General features: G+C 41.5%; 8 protein-coding genes across 8 annotated transcripts in view; 4 read left to right on the forward strand and 4 right to left on the reverse strand.

Moving 5' to 3' along the window:
• Positions 1 to 202, forward strand: part of SAPINGB_P004234 (uncharacterized protein) — a gene marked incomplete at both ends in the record, with an annotated part of 2682 nt that extends 2480 nt beyond the window's left edge. Inside the window, one exon of the mRNA XM_031998949.1 lies at positions 1 to 202. This exon is cut by the window's left edge and continues 2480 nt beyond it. Coding sequence (XP_031854840.1) covers positions 1 to 202 — 202 coding nt within the window.
• A 520-nt stretch (positions 203 to 722) lies between these two features.
• SAPINGB_P004235 (uncharacterized protein) lies at positions 723 to 1370 on the forward strand (the record flags this gene model as incomplete). Its single annotated transcript, XM_031998950.1, has 1 exon — positions 723 to 1370. The coding sequence occupies one exon, from the start codon at positions 723 to 725 to the stop codon at positions 1368 to 1370; it is 648 nt and encodes a 215-aa protein (XP_031854841.1).
• Positions 1371 to 1681: 311 nt separating this feature from the next.
• SAPINGB_P004236 (uncharacterized protein) lies at positions 1682 to 2353 on the reverse strand (the record flags this gene model as incomplete). The annotated part of the gene is made up of 1 exon (XM_031998951.1): positions 1682 to 2353. One exon carries the CDS (start codon positions 2351 to 2353, stop codon positions 1682 to 1684), a length of 672 nt encoding a protein of 223 aa, XP_031854842.1.
• A 746-nt stretch (positions 2354 to 3099) lies between these two features.
• On the reverse strand, positions 3100 to 7445 carry SAPINGB_P004237 (uncharacterized protein; the record flags this gene model as incomplete). Its single annotated transcript, XM_031998952.1, has 2 exons — positions 3100 to 5535; positions 5616 to 7445. The coding sequence occupies 2 exons, from the start codon at positions 7443 to 7445 to the stop codon at positions 3100 to 3102; spliced, it is 4266 nt and encodes a 1421-aa protein (XP_031854843.1).
• Positions 7446 to 8452: 1007 nt separating this feature from the next.
• SAPINGB_P004238 (uncharacterized protein) lies at positions 8453 to 9322 on the reverse strand (the record flags this gene model as incomplete). Its single annotated transcript, XM_031998953.1, has 2 exons — positions 8453 to 9214; positions 9281 to 9322. 2 exons carry the CDS (start codon positions 9320 to 9322, stop codon positions 8453 to 8455), a joined length of 804 nt encoding a protein of 267 aa, XP_031854844.1.
• Positions 9323 to 10133: 811 nt separating this feature from the next.
• SAPINGB_P004239 (uncharacterized protein) lies at positions 10134 to 12077 on the forward strand (the record flags this gene model as incomplete). Its single annotated transcript, XM_031998954.1, has 1 exon — positions 10134 to 12077. The coding sequence occupies one exon, from the start codon at positions 10134 to 10136 to the stop codon at positions 12075 to 12077; it is 1944 nt and encodes a 647-aa protein (XP_031854845.1).
• Positions 12078 to 12637: 560 nt separating this feature from the next.
• SAPINGB_P004240 (uncharacterized protein) lies at positions 12638 to 14836 on the forward strand (the record flags this gene model as incomplete). Its single annotated transcript, XM_031998955.1, has 1 exon — positions 12638 to 14836. One exon carries the CDS (start codon positions 12638 to 12640, stop codon positions 14834 to 14836), a length of 2199 nt encoding a protein of 732 aa, XP_031854846.1.
• A 760-nt stretch (positions 14837 to 15596) lies between these two features.
• Positions 15597 to 20000, reverse strand: part of SAPINGB_P004241 (uncharacterized protein) — a gene marked incomplete at both ends in the record, with an annotated part of 4576 nt that continues 172 nt past the window's right edge. The window contains 2 exons of the mRNA XM_031998956.1: positions 15597 to 18754; positions 18811 to 19999. Of these exons, the coding sequence (XP_031854847.1) occupies positions 15597 to 18754; positions 18811 to 19999 (4347 nt within the window). The remainder of the gene's footprint in view (positions 18755 to 18810; position 20000) is intronic.

The following is a 20000-nucleotide window of genomic DNA, read 5'->3' on the forward strand; positions in this document are numbered from 1 at the left end:
GGATGATGAAGTTCCTCCACGGTATTCGGACGTGCCATTGTCACCACCTGATTACGAAAATGTGGCGGGAAATCTTCCTCGTATTGAGGACTTGATGCTTTCAGATGATGGAGAAGAGTTTGAGAGTGCTAGATCGCAGCCCTCGGAAGCATATGAGACGGCCAAGTCAAGGTCTGAGGGGTCGTCCATATATACTGAATAATAGTAGTAGTAGTATTAATATAGAGTGTTTATATAATGAGAATACGAAAAGAAAGATGATTAAAGGTTTTAGTATTTTGAGACTTGAATGTAAATGTTGATCTGTTATTGTTGTTATTATTTTATGGGTGGACATAAAAATATTGTTAAGGTCCAATGTGATGTATATACAATCAAACTGTTAGACAAAACCTAAATGGTTATCTCTTATCAGTTTGTTTGTTTGTTTGTTTGTTTGTATGTCTGTCTGTCTGGGGAAATTGTGAGCGGCTAAATGGGAGCAAACTTTTCACTAGCCACTACAACAACAACAACAACAACAACCACTAACGGGACACCTGTCCCCCGTCTGTAAGCTTATAATTAAAATAGTAAAAAAAAAAAAAAAAAACCTTTTTTTTTCTTTATACATTCCACTCCTTTTCATATAATCCATTCAAAACTCATTCAAATACATTTTAAAAGATCCTCCAACCCCCCCCAAAAAAAAAAAAAAAAAAAAAAAAAAACATCTTATCAAAATGTCTTCTGAATCATCTTCGCTCATCGTACTGCCCCAAACTAATCAGCTACTCGGTCTCTACACCATTATCCGTGACCGTACAACCCCGCGCTCAGACTTTGTCTTCTATGCAGACCGTATCATCCGCCTACTTGTCGAAGAAGGTCTCAACCAGCTGCCTGTTTCTCCACATACCATTTCCACACCTACAGGCATCTCATACTCCGGTGTTCGTTTCAATGGTCATATCTGTGGTGTTTCCATTGTTCGTGCTGGTGAATCTATGGAACAAGGACTACGTGATTGTTGTCGGTCTGTACGAATTGGAAAGATTTTAATTCAACGTGATGAGGCTACAGCTCTACCCAAACTTTTTTACGAAAAACTTCCAGATGATATTAGCCGTCGTTATGTTTTCCTCCTTGACCCCATGTTAGCTACAGGAGGTTCTGCTTGTATGGCAATTAAAGTTCTTATTGACCGAGGAGTCCCACAGGAACGGATCTTATTTTTGAACCTGTTAGCGGCCCCAGAAGGTATTAAGGTAATGCAGGAAAAATACCCAAAAGTCAAGATCATCACCGGAGGCATTGATGCCAATCTGGACGAAAATAAATTCATTACTCCAGGGCTTGGTGATTTTGGTGATCGATACTACTGTATTTAATAAACCAGTATCTTTTATATATATATATATATATATATATATATGAATAGATAAGCTAATCAAACAACCAACCAAACCAACTTTTTAAATAAAAATTTTTTTTTTTTTTTAGTTACCCAAAAGGGTTATCCAAGAATTTAAAGAGTGGTAGCCCCTCATCTTTCCCGCGGCTATTCCGATAACCGGCACGTGCGGGAAGGCTTCTTTTATTAGTTTTCAGTATTTGGTATTTTAATATTTTAATATTTTAGTATTTTAGTATTTTAGTATTTTAGTATTTTGTTACTATTATGGTATTACTATTTTAGAATTTAGTACTGTAATGGGCCGTCGGGCGCAGAGCTGCGAATGTAGCGCGCCAGGCGCTCGTTGCGAGCTTGCACGGCTCCATATGGCCGTTTGTAGCGGAGCGATGGTGCTCCTACAACTGTTGCATTGCCACTACCACTACCACCAGAAGAAGAAGAAGCACCATCACCACCACTACCAGACCATGCTGAGGTTGTTGCAGCGGAGAACTCAGCAGGTCCAGCACCCAAAATAATAACGTCTTTGGTAATACCACCACTCGAAGATGGTCCCACAACTGTGTCAAGTCTTTTATTAGGCTTTCTTCGTTTTTTCTTATTATTCTTATTATTCTTGTTCTTAGTCCTTTTGTTCTTCTTTGCAGTAGACTCAGTAGATTCCACAATTGTTTTGTTACTGCAGCCAGCATCTTCAGTTTGATGAATTGGTATTGCTGCTGCTGTTGCTGCTGCTGTTGCTGCTGTTGCTGCTTCTACTGCTAAATCATCCTCATCTTCAGATTCGCATATACCGCTGGTAACAAGAGTCCCCACAGTAGAAACCTCTATTTTATCTTTTTCTACATCACTTTTAGGAATAACCTCTTTAACATGTCCCAGTGGATCTCCATGGAAATGCCGCCGGTGGAACTCTAGCAAGTCGTCAGGTGTGATGGTCGGCACTCGGATTGCCATTTGTTAGTGTGTCCTTGTTGGTAGAAGTGTAGCTGTTTTTTTTTTATTTTTTTAATTTTTTTTTTAATTTTTTTTAAAGGTTGGAATTGCAGTGCCATTAAAAAAGGAAAAAATTTAATATTCTTTTAGTTCGACCACCTCCCATAAAACAACAATAATTTAATAACTTTTTTTTTTGAATTTATTCTAAAAATTTCTCAATTACAATGAAGATTGAAAAAAAAAAAAAAAAATAAAAAATTTAAAAATCAAATTAGGCATTTTTAAGCGACATTTTAAAGTTCAGTTACTTTATAATGGTGATTCAATGTTAGTATACAACAACTTTTCAAAGGTCTCTTGGCCCAGTTGGTTAAGGCATCGTGCTAATAAACAAGCAACTTCCTTGTGATACGCGAGGATCGGCGGTTCGATCCCGCCAGAGACCATAATTTTTTTAAATACTTTTTTTTTTTTAATTTAATATTTTTTTTATCAAAAGAAAATAGATACTTTTAATTTTATTTTTGATCCTTGGTAGAAAGTATGTCATTAAAATAATCTGAAAATCTTCAGAAACTGGAATTTCCTAGATTATAATAATATTTTTTTTTTAAAAAAAATGAGTTATTTACTCTTTTTTATAAACTTTTTTTTTTTTTTAATAGCAATTATGTTTCATGTTAATTTTTATTTTATTTTATTTTAATTTTTTTTTTGGTTTCTTTTTAAAAACCTAATCATAAAGTCTATTTTTTTATTTATTTTTAATCATCATTGTCATTATAATCATCATCACCATCATCATCATAATCATCATCATAGGCATCAAGTAACTGTGATTCACTTAGCGACTCATCATCGTCATCATCAAGCTCCCCTCTTTCTCTGCGAGCCTCCTCTTCTAACCGAGCAGCTTCTAACTCTTCATCACTGCTTGTCATCTCCACGGGGGGTTTCCTTGTAACAGGTGGTAATGGTAATGGTGGTGGTAATGGTGGCGGTAACTCTTTCTTAGCTTTGGCATTTGTTTCCTCCAACGATTGAAGTATCGCTAAATCTAACCCATAATCAACACTATCACTGTTATCACTGTCACTATCTGAAAGAACCACTGAATTAGACTTTTTCTCATTTAATCCTGATGACTCTTTAGATTTACCTGCAAGTTCTTGTCTAAGCCAATTGATTCCACGAGGTGCCATAACTTCCTTCTTAACTGTATCCTCTTCGCTTGATTCGCGCAAAGGAGGTTTACCTTTGCCTTTAATGTCCTTCGACGTCCGATTCCCTAATACTAACTTGATTCGAGGTACTGGTCTTCTGGAGCTTTCTAACTCATAATCACTATCGTCTTCCTCGTCAGCATCACTAACTTCCACAAACTTGGGAATTTTGATTTTTGGACGTAAAGGTGCAGGTGCAACGATTGATACTTTTGAAAATGTAAGTGATGATGCTTTAAGTGGTTCTTCAGTAACTTCTTCAGAAGATGGCGATGTAGTAGTAAATCTATTTTCGTCAAACGCTACTGGTGGATCAGTTTGGGTATCATCATCAGCAATAAAGCCACCTTGATTTTGGTCTTCTTGAATAAAACCACCTTGGTCTTCTTGAATGAAACCACCTTGGTCTTCTTGAATGAAACCACCTTGGTCTTCTTGAATGAAACCACCTTGGTCTTCTTGAATGAAACCACCTTGGTCTTCTTGAATGAAACCACCCTGATCTTCATGGAAACCCTCACCTTGGTCCTCTTGAATAAAACCACCTTGGTCTTCATGAACAAACCCACCTTGGTCTTCATGAACAAACCCGCCTTGTTCCTTTTCAACAACTTCCTCTCGGTCTTCTGGATCAAATCCACCCTGGATTTCTGAATTAGAACCATTTTGATTTTTTAGTAGTAAACTCTCATTTTGGTCTTCAGGCAAAAAACCACCACTCTCATCAATTTCTTGAACAAATCCACCTTGATCATCAGGTAAAAAACCACCACCATCTTGATTATTTTCTTCAAGAAAGCCGCCACCACCAGAATTTTCATCATCATGGACAAATCCACCCTTTCCTTGCTGTGTTTCTTTGGGTATCTCTTCAAGATCCTTTTGTATCACAGCTTTTTTGACATCTCTTTGGACTCGTCGAATCTTTTCCGCGTGTTCTTCTTGCTCTCTCTCTTCTACTTCCTCCACAGTACCATGCTCTTTATTGAGTCGAGCCTTGATACGTAAGGCAGTGGCATAGCGTCGCCACCGAAACAGTGCCATGGCAATGGCTCGCCGACGGTCCTCTTCTTCTTGCTCTTGTACTAATGCATCATATACAGTTCTGACTGCTTCTTCGTATTTTGCCGAAATAACTATACCGCCATGTTTAGCACGAGCACGTACAGCGCCCTTTTTAGGGCGCAAGCTTAAAGATTCGGTATTCCCATCTTTAAAAGCAAAAGAAGCCTCGTTACCAAACTCAAATCCAACAATGGCGCGTGCATAATCGATTTCCAGAATCTTGGCTGCCACTTCAATATGCGGTTGTGTCAAAAGCACACCACCCTTGGGTATCATGGAAGGAACAAAAACGTCAATGTTACCATAAGCATTACGTGGAACAGACCCATCTTCACCAATAGGTTGCGGGACGTACAGCTCAGTTTGATCATAAGCGTAAAGTCCAACACGAACTTTGCCATCGTCCTCTTTAGTCTCGTCAAAAATGTTTTTATCATCGTCAGAGCTTTCATCTTCATCGCTTTGAACTGTGCGTCGGCGGTGAGTTGGTCTTCCTAAAGACTGGAGCGATCTGCGTATAATATGTTTTTTTGGAGCTGCTCCAAGCTTGAGTACTCGGCCTTGCTGATACCATGTGCGTGCAGACTTGACCTCTTTGACAAACTTACGTGGATAAATATACTCCACATTTGGTGGTGGTGGTGCAGTCGTTATTGCTGTTGCATTGGCAGCAGCCCGAGATGCGGCACTTCCTGTACGTGACGAGTTGTTAAAAATGGGAGTGGCCATGCTTCTACCACTTTTCTTTAAAGCAAGAGTTCCACAGGGTATTTTGGGTTCAATAACTTGATCCGAGCGAATAAACCGCTCAAGCACATATACTGGGTGGTCTTTAAAATCACCAAGCTTGGACGGCAGTTCTTCTCCCTCGTTTCTGTCTTGCATTTCTTTTGCTTCAAGCACATCTCGTTCCTAAAAAAAAAAAAAAAAAAAAAAAAATTAAAAATTAAAAATAAGTTAGTTGAGACGAATAACAAAGATACCAAACATACTCTTAGATTCCATCTTTTATAAAGAGCCATAGCTCGAGCCCACCAAATCCGGCCCTCAGGTGTTACTGTCACGCGCTTTTTATTAGTTTTTGCATTATACCAATACGCATATCGTCGAGTGACATCAGTTGCACGACCATCAGGATCAAAAGCAAGAACATAACGAAGCGAGTTTGCCGGGTCTTTTAAAGGAGGTTCAAATTTGGATTTCCTGCGCAAGGTAGCTGTTTCAATAATTTGGAGAACAATAGGGTCAACAGAAATCCAATGGCGCGCATATGGATCCCATACTTCGGTCCAATAAACAGGATAAGCACTGCAAATGTTGTTTGCTGGGCCAGAAAATTCACCATCATTTTCAATGGGAACATTTGAAGTAAAATCTAACGGCTGAAGAGAGCAAACCAAGCGTGCATCAAGCCCAATAGATCGCAGTAGCGCAGTGAACCCCTGAGCTGCAAGGTCTCTTGATCCACGAAAACGTTTAGTAAGATTTTTGACAAACTTTTCCTTGTCCATTTTACTTTCCACGATTCTGTCGGGTTTGTTGATGTCTGCCCATGATACTAATTTGATTCCACGATCAAGTGCTGTTTTGAAGCCTGTGCCACGCAAAGGTCTGACCGAATCGGAGGGACGACGTGAATAAGCAGCAGAACCATTCCATGCTGACATTGCATATCTCAGACCGTCCATTAGTTTTCGAGAAAGAATAAGATCAGCTGAACTTTGACCATAACGCTCACAAACTTTATTAAGGGTATCTTGAGTTGGAGCTATTTTGTCAATGACTGAAGGCGGTAAAAGTCCTCGATAAGCGGCCATGATGCGGCGGTCGTTACACCAGTGATTTCTCAGAGCCACATGGGCAACAAGACAAAGAAGATGGATTTTGTGAATGGCCAGACGAGTTGCCTTTTCTGCGCGAGGTAAAAGAGATGTGGTTGGGCCGTTTCGTTTAGAGGATTTGGATTGGGTATTTTCTTTTTCTGGTATAACAAGAGTGACTTGTTTCGAAGATTTTTCCGAAGTGTCATTTCCAGTGAGACCAAATTTTGCACGTCTGCGTTCTATGGCAGTATCCGAGTCTGAACCAGAGTCGTCATCTTCTTCATCTTCATAGTCATCTTCTTCATCTTCTTGGGCTTCAGCAGCCACATCTTCCCATTCGATTTCCTCTTCGTCCGATTCATCTTCTCCTTCATCTTCATCTTTTTCTTCCTTTTCATTTTTCTCATAGTCCTCCAAAACAGTGGTTTTCTTGGGTATTGGCTGTGGTAGCTTAATATTGAGTTGCTCTCCACGTTTTTTGCGTGCCGATGATGGAAGTTTTGGTTTACTAGAAGAGTCTACTGATTTTGTTGACGGCAGCGGAGGTGCTGTTTTTGATCTGTTTCTTGAAGTTATTGGTCCGGCCGATCTTTGCGGCGAGTTGACAAAAGCTTGTCTGCCACCATTGACAGCAGCCACAAGTTGTTGTTCTCGGAGGGTTTGGCTGAGTAAAGACATGTACTGGGTTGGAATTGGAGTTCCAGAGCCATCGTAACGTAGACCAATTTTTGGGTCAGGTCTTTTTGTCATGGAATTTGAGGAAGAAGATGCAGGTCGAGGCTTTGGTTGCGATCGCTGCTGCGGCTGCTGTTGATGATGATGATGCTGCGGCTGCTGCGGCTGGGATTGCTGCTGAGACCTACGTGGGAAAGGTGGAGAGACCATGCGGGATTTCGGACGGGCATGGATGACAGAGCGGGTTGATGCATAAAGGTCATTGAGGAGGTCATTATTTGTAGGAGGGTTGTGCCATTTCTCTTTCCGCTTAGGCGGTGGCATTATGAGAGAGATGATATGACTAGATGATGATGAAGAAGGATTATTGTGGGAACTTTTAGGAAGGAGAGAAAAAAAAAAAAAAAAAAAAAAAAAAAAAAAAAAATAGAAACAAACTTCCAGCCAAAAATGAGAGAAAGCAAAAATGTCTGAATCAGAGCGGCTTTTAGGGGAGGGAGGGATCAGATTTAATATAAGCGTTCTGAAATGTACACTTTATATATATATATATATATTTTTTAATAAAAAGTTTTTAAGTTTAACAAAAAAAAGATTACTCGGCAACGGGGAATTGAACCCCGGTCCCCCGCGTGCTGCTTTATTATGCTGACAGGCGGAAATTCTAGCCACTAAACTATTGCCGATCACATGATATAAAATAAAAAGGAATTTAAAATATTATGGTTAATGTTTTATTTGATATAACAAAACTTTTACTTTTTTTTATATTTTTAAATGTCAAATAAATGCAAATAAATAAAATATTTTCATTGATCAAAAACATTAATAACTTTGTTTCATATTTTTAAAATTTTTCTATTGAATAAGAGAACTACAACTGCAAGTATGGAGCTCGGGAAATAATAATACTCAGTTTATTAGAATGGTCTTTGCTGAAAGAAAAAAAAAAAAGAAAAAGAAAAAGAGAAGAAAAAGAGATTTTTCATATTTCAAGTCAACTGGCATTAGAAATTATTTTAGGGCTATTGGAAATGAAAAAGTTGTGTTGAAATAAAAAAAGTATATTGTGAAAAACGGACAGTTCTACAACAAGAGCAAAAAAAAAAAAAAAAAAAAAAAAATTGAATTAATATCAATATTTTATGTATTTTTATCTCTTGAATAAAAAAAAAAGACAAATTCTTGATTCCTATTTTTAAAATCTTTTTAGTTCAACGTTGGTTCAAATTAAAAAAAAATTATATTATTACAGAGGGGGGGCATAACAAAATCATCACATATAGAGACTCAGTCTCTACAATTTTTTTTTTTTTTTTTTTTTTGGTTCATTAATCTTCATCTTCATCGTCTTCCTCATCACCTTCACTAATTTGTGGTGCCAGGAAAAAGCTAAAGTGACCGGCTTGCAGCTTGTATGAAATAAAGATAGGAATACGCTTGCACATGTTGAGAGAGACACGGGGCGCCAGAGGAGCAGCCTTACAAGTCTGAGTCAAGTATTTGGAGTTAAAGCCCAAAGCAACTGGTTCTTCAACAGCAATGTCAATAGACTTTTCATCTTCACCAACATTGGTGTTTGCCTTAAGAGAGACAGAGCCAGAGCCAATGTCACCTTCGGCAGTGAAGCGGACACCATCCTTAGCAGCGTCGATGGTAATTGAATCACCAAGCTGGGTCAAGTCACGAATAATGCGCTGGTATTCAGAGGAGGGGAGAGTAACAGTGGCAGTGTACTCTTGCTCGGGGATAGACATGTGTTCCTGGTCAATGTTTAGAAGCTTGAGATTGTATTCAGAGATACGGTCTGGGTTAGAAGAGTCTTCAAAAACAAGGGTGAGTAGATCTCCGTCGTCTTCTGCGCGCATGGTAAGAACATCATTATTGTTAGCAGTTCTGAGAACTTTAAGGAGAGACTCAATGTTAAGACCGAGGGAAATAGAGCGGTCGCAGCGGTATGATGAAAAGGCTTCGACTCCAAGTTTCATGGAAACGAGAGCAATGTGTGCATCGTCCATGGATTCCATTGAGATACCTTCTTCTGAGCAGTCAAAGTTACAGTTCTTGAAGCCATCTTTGACTGATTCGACAATCTATAGAGTTTAATGTTAGTTATATTTAAAAATGAGAAGTCAATGGTGAGACAAAGGGCTTCTTACCTTCTTAAAGACACTAGCTTCGTTAAGTTTTGCTTCAAACATTTTTAATGTATTATTATTATTATTATTATTATTATTATTATTATTATTATTATATGAAGAATGATGGTATAAAGATGAAAGTTTAGAATAAAAGAATTGAAGATAAAATTAAATAAATAAAAGGAAAGAAAGATACTTTGGAGAGAGTTTAAATAGTTTTTTTTTTTTTTATATATATATTTATTTATATTAAAAAGGGAACCTTCCTGATTTGTTTGTTTGTTTTGATTTGTTTGTTTTGATTGATTTGTTGTTTACTTTATTATTTATTATTATTTTTTTTTTTTATATTAAAAAAAAAAAACCTCCCCGATGTTAATGTCCCCGAGTATTAATAAGCACTTAATAATAAAAATAAATAAACGCGTAAATAATTAAATAAACGCGTAACGTGTTTTTTACGTTATTATTATTAATGATTACTAAACATTGACACATAATGACATCATTTATTATTACATTTTATTTTTTATTACAACACTGTTACACTAACAAACTACTACTACTACTACCACTACCACTACCACCCAGGGCGACGAAAACCGTTACCACATAGAGAAACAAACATTCCAAAACCTCCTTTAATTGTTATTTTTAACAGCCTAAAAAAAAAAAAAAAAATTAAAAAATTAAAAAATTAAAAAATTAAAAAATTAAAAAATTAAAAAATCACCAGCCTTTTTTTTTTTTTTTTTTTTTTTTTTTCATTGCCAGCCTACCTTTTTTTACATTCACACATATATATATATATAAATAATACATACAATCTATTCAAACCCACCACCACCACCACCACCACCACCACCACCAAATGCCCTTTGACCAACACAATACTCACCATAGTACTTTTGGTGACGACTCGGGCGGTGTGCGCGACCGTTTACCAACGCTTTTTGAAGTACTCAACCTTCGGACGCGTGCTCCGGTCGATCTCTGGTCCTTTTATGTTTTCATGCGCGAACAATATAGAGGTGTTGAGTACCTTGATTTTTGGCTTGATGTCGTCAAACACTTATCTCTCTGCAGAAACTATGTTCGTGGTTTACGCCAATCGCTATTAGCATCTGAACGTGACCCCTCGTCTTCACGAACATCTTCAGTGCTACTCGACAACCTTATTCAAGACGGTACTTTAGACGACACGGACTCGCGTCGACTCTCTGCCTTTTTGCGTGGTGAAGAGGTTGATGGGAACCAGGGCAATCTCTCACGATTATCAGCTCTTTTAGAAAATATGAATCCTAAAGAACAGGAAGGATATGAAGGACAAGAAGATAAACTCCAGCAGCCTCCATCAGCATTACTTCAACAGTCCCAGCAGCTGCCACAGCCCAGCACACCTAGCACACCAACAAACAGAAGCTCATATCACTTGCATCCTCCCAATACTAGCGCAATGGCTGCCGCATGGGCTCAAGAAAAGCGTCGGCTTTCAGGTTCACCTATTCGTGTAGTCATGTCGGACTCGGTTGTGGCTGCAGCAACTGCCTCAGGGGGGTCTGACTCTGCACGCAACTCCAACGCGTTACTGGATGAAAAGCGTAACTCAGACCACGCGTTTCAACAACAACATCAGTATCTACATCGGATCCATACCGGGTCTCACGTTGACTACGACGACGACGACGACGACGACGACGATCTTTTCGAAGCTCCTCATAATAACAATAACAATAACAATTATAATAATGAATCGTTCTATTCGGTCTCCACTCCTCCTCCTCTTCCTCCAGCCGCAGCATCCGCCTCCATCATTCCACATATGATAAACACACCCGCACCACAAGATCCTCGACTACAAGTGAATACAATGTCCCCCCTACTCCATGATAATAGTGGTGGAGTGCTTCCACGAGTCCCCCGGGGTGTTACTTCTTCAACAACAGGTGCCCAAGCGGGTCCTTTTTCTACTCCTCGTACGCCTCAACAACAACAACAGCAACATCTATTACATAGACAGTCATCGCGAGCATCATCTCTTGGAGATGGGAGGTCGATAATAATGGACGAAATGGTTGCTGGTTCTTCTTCTTCTTTGCACCCACCAGGCACACATGGTCCAATACATTCCACAATCTCAAATACCCATGATGACTCTATGCGACATCAAGCACCGGCAGTGCCGGAGCGATCATTTGAGCCACATTCCAACTCGTCAAGTTTTGTGACGCGTAACGATATTAAACAATCCACACATTTTATATTGGTGACGTACTTTATTCCTGGTGCTGAGCGCGAGATTGTACTACCGCAGCGCATCATGCGGTTGGTGCGACATGCAATTGAGGTGGAAGGTCGCGATGACCCAGAAGTTTTTGATGAGGCCCGTGAGTACGTGTTTCAGGCCATGCAGCGCGAGGCCTTTCGCAGTTTTCTTGTGGCCAAGGCTTTAGGTAATACCACTCCGTTTGGTTCCATTGTCCGGCTGGTCATTGGCTTGTTGTCGACATTTGCTGCATTTTGGACTGGGTTTATTTTAATTTTCCTTGATTGGAAACCTAAATCAGATAGAATTTATCTTATTATCCCATTTGCATTTGCTGTTTATGGTATAATGTCTGGGCTTTATAACCTTGACCCAATTCTGGCGTTACTGGGGTATTCTGAGACTGGGCCTGGCAAAATGATTCGCATTCGTGAGCCTTATGTTCGCCAGTTACTAATAAAGCGTGCGTTATTTGTGGCAGCTGTTATTGTCATTGTAGCGGCGTGTTTTATTGTTCTTTTTACTTTAGTCCCGGGTCGGCGCCTGTAGTTTATAAAGTGTATTTTTTTTTTTAACATTTTTGTTTGTTTTTATTTTTTTGTTGTTTCTTCGCTTAATAAACTAATTTATATATTCTAATGTTTGTTTTTTCTTCTTTATCCTATATAACTTTAACTTTATATAAACAATTTATAAACTTTAGAATAAAAAACGATTTTTTTCGGTTCTTTGGTTGTCCCGGTATGTTTTTGCAACAATGCATGTTTGAGACTTTCGGAACTTGCGCCGCAGACTCATATATTTGTTATTATTCTGAAATATACTTAAAAGCACGGCTTTAAGTAGTTACCCTGCCTTGGTGGACCTTCCACTTTTAAAAAAAAAAATTCTTTCTTTTCTTTCAAACCACCACCACCACCACCACCAAAAAAAATATATATATATATATATATATATACACTTGTTAGTACTACAATATACACACACACACACACACACACACAAACCCTTATCAATTAAAACAACTACTACACAACTACAACAACAACCACCACCATCACCCGTTCGGAACACCTCTTCTTTATAAAAAGATCCGAACTTTTTTTGAAATGGCTTCTCCTCGATCTATAAATACTCCAGGCTCAAACCGAAATAGACGCCAATCAAACCAAAACCTGGCTGAGTCTCCCTTTCGGCAGTCGGCCGTCCGACTAGCAAGCGCATCACCTGTCGGGTCCCCCAGCGTCCGTAGTCTCGCTAACCCATTTACCTCTTCAGTCGTCTCATCTAGAAGACCATCACACTCATCTTTGGCTATTCCTGACTTTGGAACTTCTCCTCAAACTTCATTACTTCACAATGGCCCTACAGCCATTCCTGGTGCACAAAACCAACAACCCCCACGAAGCTCAACTCCTTCAGTCTACTCTCTCAACATTGAGAACCCAGACCCTGAACTTGTGCGTGTGGTGGGCCGTCATTTAGTCAATGAAGATGATATTTCCTCTTCATATCGCACCAATAATGGACTTTCTGGATCGTTTTCAAACAATATCAACATTAATAATAGTAATAGTAACCGGTCACGAACAGGAAGCAACATGTTTGGTACTACCCCGACTGGGGCTGGAAGCAGCAGCTATTACGATGCCACGGGTGATCCAGATGAACAATTTGACTCGCTGCGTCTTCAAGGAGGTGACATTACCCGCCAGCTTTATAAGTGGCAACGTGACCATGAACCCGACTCAATCGCAAACAAGACACGTACACGTGCCAAGTCGTTTGATATGCCCCGGCCCGTGGACCCAGAAAATGTCAACATTAAAGTGCCTGGCGGGTTCCGCCGTAACTTTATTGCCAAACGTGCGCAAGACCAGAAACAAGTACACCCGCCAACCTTTTTGACTAGAAACTTTATTGAATTTTTAAGCATCTATGGCCACTTTGCTGGTGAAGAACTGGAGGACGACGATGATGAATATACGGATGAAGATTTCCAAAGCACAGCACCTTCTGGCTCAGGCGCTACGGATGAGGAGGACGAAGGCAACGGGCAACCCACCGAGGACACGGCGCTACTTCCCTCCCGTGAGCGCCGCACTCACCACCACCACCACAAGCAGAAGGCAAACGCGACCATCACCAAAGCAGTGCTGCTTCTTCTTAAAAGCTTTGTGGGCACAGGTGTGCTCTTTTTGCCCAAGGCCTTTTTCAATGGTGGCATTTTATTTTCGTCTCTTGCGCTTGTTTTTGTTGCCATTCTGTCCCAGGTCTGCTTCGTCCTCCTGTTGCAGTCCCGTAAGGCCGTCGGCGTCTCATCTTTTGGTGATATCGGCGGCGCCCTCTTTGGACCCAAAATGCGTAATCTCATTCTCTCATCTCTCGTGCTCTCCCAAATTGGCTTTGCATCGGCTTACATTGTCTTTACCTCGGAAAACCTTCAGGCCCTTATTCTTGCTGTCACTAATAATCAAACGCTCGTCAATATCGAGCAACTCATTTTCCTTCAACTTCTTATCTTCCTCCCGCTTTCCATGATTCGCAACATTGCAAAGCTGTCTGGAACGGCTCTTGTTGCTGACTTTTTCATTCTCCTTGGTCTCTTATATCTCTACTACTGGGGCGGCCTTACCCTCGCCCGTAACGGCATCTCCGATGTTAAGCTGTTTAACCCCCGCGATTGGACCCTCTTCATTGGCACAGCCATTTTCACTTTTGAGGGTATTGGTTTGATTATCCCTATCCAAGAATCCATGAAGCAGCCACAAAAGTTCCCCTATGTTCTTGGTGGTGTCATGATTGGTATCACTGTTATTTTCGTATCCATGGGCGCATTATCTTATGCTGCTTATGGCTCTGACGTGAAGACAGTTGTTATTTTAAATCTGCCTCAAGACTCCAAATTTGTCAATTTCATTCAGTTACTCTACTCGCTTGCCATTTTGCTTTCAACACCATTGCAACTCTTCCCTGCCATTCGTATTCTCGAAAATGGTTTGTTTGTTCGCTCGGGAAAGTACAATGTACGCATCAAGTGGCAAAAAAATGTATTTCGGTTCTGTCTTGTATTTTTGACTGCTTTTATTGCATGGGGAGGCGCAGACGATTTGGACAGATTTGTCGCCCTTATTGGTTCCTTTGCTTGCATCCCCCTCGGGTATATCTACCCCCCGTTACTTCACCTTAAGGGCGTGGCATCAACTACCTCTGCTAAGGCCTTTGATTTGGCGCTAATCATTTTTGGCTTTGTAGCCATGTTTTACACTACCTTTACTACAATCGTTAGTTGGATCAACTCGCCATAGGTTGGGTTTGAGTTTATATAAATGTATAATTTGGCATTAAAATGCTTGCATAATCTTTTTTTTTATTATTCTTTTTTTTTTATTAAGCATATATATATATATATATATATATTTGGAGGAGGAAAAGAGCTTTAGAGAAGTTCTTTTATATACAATAAAAAATACTAATTATTATTAATATTTACAAGTTACTTTGAGGAATTGAATTTTCAAAAAAAAATAAATAAATAAATAAATAAAAAAGACAGAAAATCGGCCAAACTTCTAAGACTATATATATATATACATAGCTTTGAAAAAAACCAGAAAACAGAAAAATAAAATAAAAATAAAAATAAAAATAAAAAAAATGGGTTTTTTTTTTATTTTTTGAAGAGAATTAAAAGTACAATATGGGTTTTTGTATTATTATAATAATTATGTATGACAGCAGCAGAGTTGTGTGTGATAAGGTGATAAGGTGATAGTTGAAAAAAAAAAAAAAAAATTCAGCCGTATAAATAGTACGGCTGTTTAGTTATTTAGTTGTTTGGTTTTTTGGTTTTTTATTTTTTTATTAAATTTTTTGAATTTTTTGACGACCTCGAAAACTTCTTACCGATGTTCTACGTCTGAGACTTCCTCAAACAAGAAATCAGTTATCAAAAAAAAAAAAAAAAAAAAAAAAAGAAAGTCATTATTGTACACTATAGGGCATTACCAAAAAAAAAAAAAAAAAAGAAATCTACACTACACCAATCTACTACAACTTCCCCTCTGCTCAAAATACAGACTCTTCCTTAATGCCCTCCGCAAGTAAGCTATCTCCACGCTTGGCTGCGCTACTACCACTCATGCTCCCCTTGCCTGATAAAAGTGCATCAAGCCCTGTATTAACTGAGACAGAATGTGGAATGGCAGCTGCACCTGAATGCGACCGTGTGCGAGCATGGCCATGTGCGTATGAATGCGAATGTCCGTGCGCCGGTTTGCGGCGAGTAGCTGAAAATGACGACGACGGCAATGAAGGTAATGCACCTGAGGCCCCGTTTAGACTCTGCGGTGGAGCAAGCTGCAAACCTGAAAATGGCATCAATGGCTGCGGCACAGCACATAATGAAGGCGATGACGACGGTGAAGGAGAAGGCGGTTGAGATGGTGGAAATGATGGTGGTAAAACAACACCCGTTGTTGCTGCAGAGTTCCGCCTGCTTCCTGCAGTGCGCACACCATGTGCTCCGTGTCCCGAGAGGTGCCCAGCGTGAGAACTATGGGCCCCTCCAGATGTAATACCTCCTGCACGTCGTGGCGTGGGCGTTCCAGGAACAAATGGATCCCGGAACATGACGCTGCTTGTGCTATTACCTGCTCCCAGGGACTTTGTGGGTGTTAGCGAAATGCCACTACCACTGCCACCATTCCCCCCAGACACACTAGCCAGCGGTATGCCCATGGCAGAAGATGAAGACAACCCCATATCTTTGGAGCGCAGACTTGGACGTAATTCTGGTGACGGCGCCCGACCACCATTGCTACTTGCACTGCTTGTACTACTGCTGTTGCTGCTACTGCTACTACCGCGCCCTGATGCTGCTAATCCAAGACCCGATTTGGACGTTGGCAAAATAAGCCCAGCAGACTTGCCATCAAACCCGTCAAACGGTACCAGTAATGGCGTAGGCTCAATAGGTGGAAGCATGCTGCTAAAGTTATTGCTGCCGCCACTACTACCATTGATACCATTGACACCCTGGCCCACAGACCGTTGTCGTCTGTGGCCAGTTCCTGCACTTCCATTGCCGCTGCTCCCAGGGCTTGGGTAAGACCCACGCGATGACGACGAAACACTGGACGCACGAGTCAGTTGGATATGGCTAGACGTACCGTTGCTGCTTTGAGACGAAGTACGGCGGATCCAGTTAGGTCCGACTGAAATAGAGGCGGTCGAGGGCACTGCACAACCAAGTCTAGCAACTACTTCCTTTGCCAACTCACTAATAACAACTTGACCCTCGCGAGCTGCAAGTTGCTCAATAGCAGCTCGAAGCCCAGACTCGTCGCACCGTGCACGCACAGTATCCCATAGGCTATCTTCAACATCGGCAGCGGCATGCTCATCTTCAATGCTACTAGTTATAGTTCCACCAGTAGCAGTTTCAGCATACTCAACAATGGCACGCACAATTTTAAGTTGCATAATGCCAGCCAGAGGCCTCGGGCGGTCAAGGCACGCACAGAGTACCGTGTAAAAATCGCGTAGACGAGCCACTTTTGTACACAGTCGGCGTGACGTTGTAATCATGTCGAAAAAGTACTCAAAAACTGTAGCGACAGTAGCACCCGCAAGACCACGCACAAGAGCACGCGTGTTTGCATCTGCAAGAAGCAATGGCTCGGCTCCTGGGGCGTCATCTGAAAGCCACGCTGCAATGACGTCGTAGGCAGTGGCTTGGGCAGCTGTAGTATCGTCTGCATAGGTGAGGAAAAACTGGAGGACGCCGTCGTGTAGAAGTAGCTTGCGGGAACTGCGGCGAATAGAAGGCATACCAGAAAGAATAGCAGCGCAGGTTTCGCGAAGAGCTGGAGAACATCGAGCAGCAGCCAGGACGAGAGGTGTTGCACCCGAAGTAATCATTTCCTCCTGGCGCGGGGGGGATAGCCTACATAAGTTTTCGTAGAGAGGGAGAATTTGCTCTGCCACGGACTGAAAGTTTGAGCCGCTACGCAGAGATGAAGACTCGCGTAAAACCAAGACGAGGAAATCCATGACACGTGCACTTTGGAGCGTGTCGAGGGTCTTTGGCGCCATCGATGCTGACTTGAGAAACTTTAGAACTTGTAATCTGTGTTTTTGATTTTCCAACCGGCGGTAGAGTTTGAAAAGTTCACGGACAATTGTAATACTGACAAGGGTTTCCTTAACGTATCCGCTCATGCGTGAAAAGGCTGTAAAAAATGTCATCAAGGTATCGACTAGACCCGATTGCTTGCGGTCTAGGAAAAAGTAAATGGCGAAAACAAGTGATCCGACAATCTCATGCTGAGCTAGCTGTACGCCAATCTCGTCACTCATACGTGAGCCCTCGACGCTTAAGATAGCGGAGATGCCACGAATACCGAGCTGAACAAGAGACTCATGTGCGTCACAGTCTTCAGCAACTAGTTGTGCAAAAATATGGAGTCCACCGCCGGAAAGTAAAATATCCACAGGGAGCTTTGCTGGCGGATTAATGAGACGCTCAAGAACAGCAGCAGCCTTATACCTTATAGGTGCTGCATTTTCCTGGGATGCAGCCGCCAGCAAAAGAGGCACACCACCAAGGAGACATAGTTTTTCAAGCAGCAGCGTGCTGACGCCGGCCAGTAATGCAAGCAGGTCCAGGACCTGCATCTGGACACGCGTATTGTCTGCGTACAGTCTGAGGAGTTCTAATAATGGAAGTAGTGCATTAGCCTTGACGAGACCTGCGCGAGCGCTGGGGTGTGCGGCAAGCACATTAATAAGTGTATCGAGCTGCTGCGACAAGACTTCCTCTGAGGGCGGAGGTGCGCGCAGCTCTGTGACAATTGCCGAAACTTGGGTGGCAGCTTCTGCCAAAAGGCGCATATGGACTTTATCTTCGAGATTTGGTGGGGGTTCTGTAGCTTCGTCATCGTCATCATTAATTTCAAGATCGGATTCGTCTGATGAGATGATTTTGGGGAGTGTACGTCTGCTGGGCAGTAGTAGTGGTAGTGGCGGTAGCAATGGTGGTGACGGTGTGGCAACATGGTGATGCTGTTGTTGTTGCTGTTGCTGTTGCTGTTGCTGTTGCTGTTGCTGTTGCTGTTGCTGTTGCTGTTGCTGTTGCTGTTGCTGTTGTTGTTGTTGTTGTTGTTGTTGTTTTTGGTTATGCTGTGGATTCTGGAAAGTTTGGATCCACGGGGGGGTTTGCGTAGCTGCAGTTTAGTAATGTCAATATCACCCTCAAGATCTGAAAAGTTGTCTGAGTCACCCGATTCGCGATGGGGCGAGTTTTCACCAAGAATTGAATCCCGCGATGTATTGTTGCGAGCTGCTGGAGCCGGAATTACTGGTGATGCAGTGGCTCCTGTCACAACAGGCAAACCTGGCGAGGTCGATCCGCCTTGATGCTTGACGCGTTTTTGATAACTTTGAAGTTTAGCAGTAAAATCTTCAGGGAAATCTGGGAAATCCTCTGTCCAGGTATCATCATCCGAGTCCCTCAAAAAATTAGGGTTATTGTTGGTATTAGCTGCAGTTGTTGGAGTATGTTTTATAAGTTCTTCGTCATTGTCATCGTCATCGTATCTGTCATCATCCTCTTCATCTGCTGCTGTTTTTGTCTGTCTAATGGCCTTATTCCAGTCTTGAACCGACTTGACTGCATCATCATACTTTGCTTGAGCGTTATTACTCTTGACATGAGCTGTGATCCACGAATGTTTTAACAGACGGCGGGCTGAAGGTCGCATTGTGGGCTCCTTTTTAAAGCACTCCATGAGAAACTCCTTTGCGGCATCGGAAATGCCTGGTGGTAAAGGCGGATGATCATCTGTTACAATGGAATATGCCGTGGCCATGGACCCCTTTTCACAGTATGGAGGGTTTCCTGTGAGCAGTTCAATGACGGTAGAACCCAGACTCCAAATATCTGTAGCGCTGATTGCACCCTTCATTTCTATAATTTCCGGTGCCATCCAATGAGGGGTACCAACAACCGTTTCGTTACGGCCCATTTTGGATGCTCGAGTTGCCACACCAAAATCTGCTAGTTTAACAATTCCGTCGCGTGTCATTAAAATATTATCACCTTTGATGTCTCTGTGAATGATGCCCTGTTCGTGAAGATATGCAAGTCCTTCGAGGACTTGGGCAACATATGGGGCTGCGAGTTCTTCTGGAATTCCGCCATATTTTTTGCACATGGCACCTAAAGAGCCTGCTTCGCAGTACTCTAGTAAAATGCACAGTCGGCCACTGGTTTTTATATAACCAATATACTTGACAATGTTGCGATGAACCAGGTTACGCAAAAGTTGCACTTCGTGCATGATTGAGTCCACCATGTCTTTGGAGACACGCGATGAACTTAAGATTTTAGCTGCCAACGGAGTCCCATCTTCTCGACGCGCCAGATGCACCACGCCATAAGCACCCTGTCCGATTTGCTCGCAAATGGTC

This window comes from Magnusiomyces paraingens, assembly GCF_902498895.1.
Source record: "Magnusiomyces paraingens strain CBS 517.90 genome assembly, contig: contig3, whole genome shotgun sequence".
Lineage (NCBI taxonomy): Eukaryota > Fungi > Ascomycota > Dipodascomycetes > Dipodascales > Dipodascaceae > Magnusiomyces > Magnusiomyces paraingens.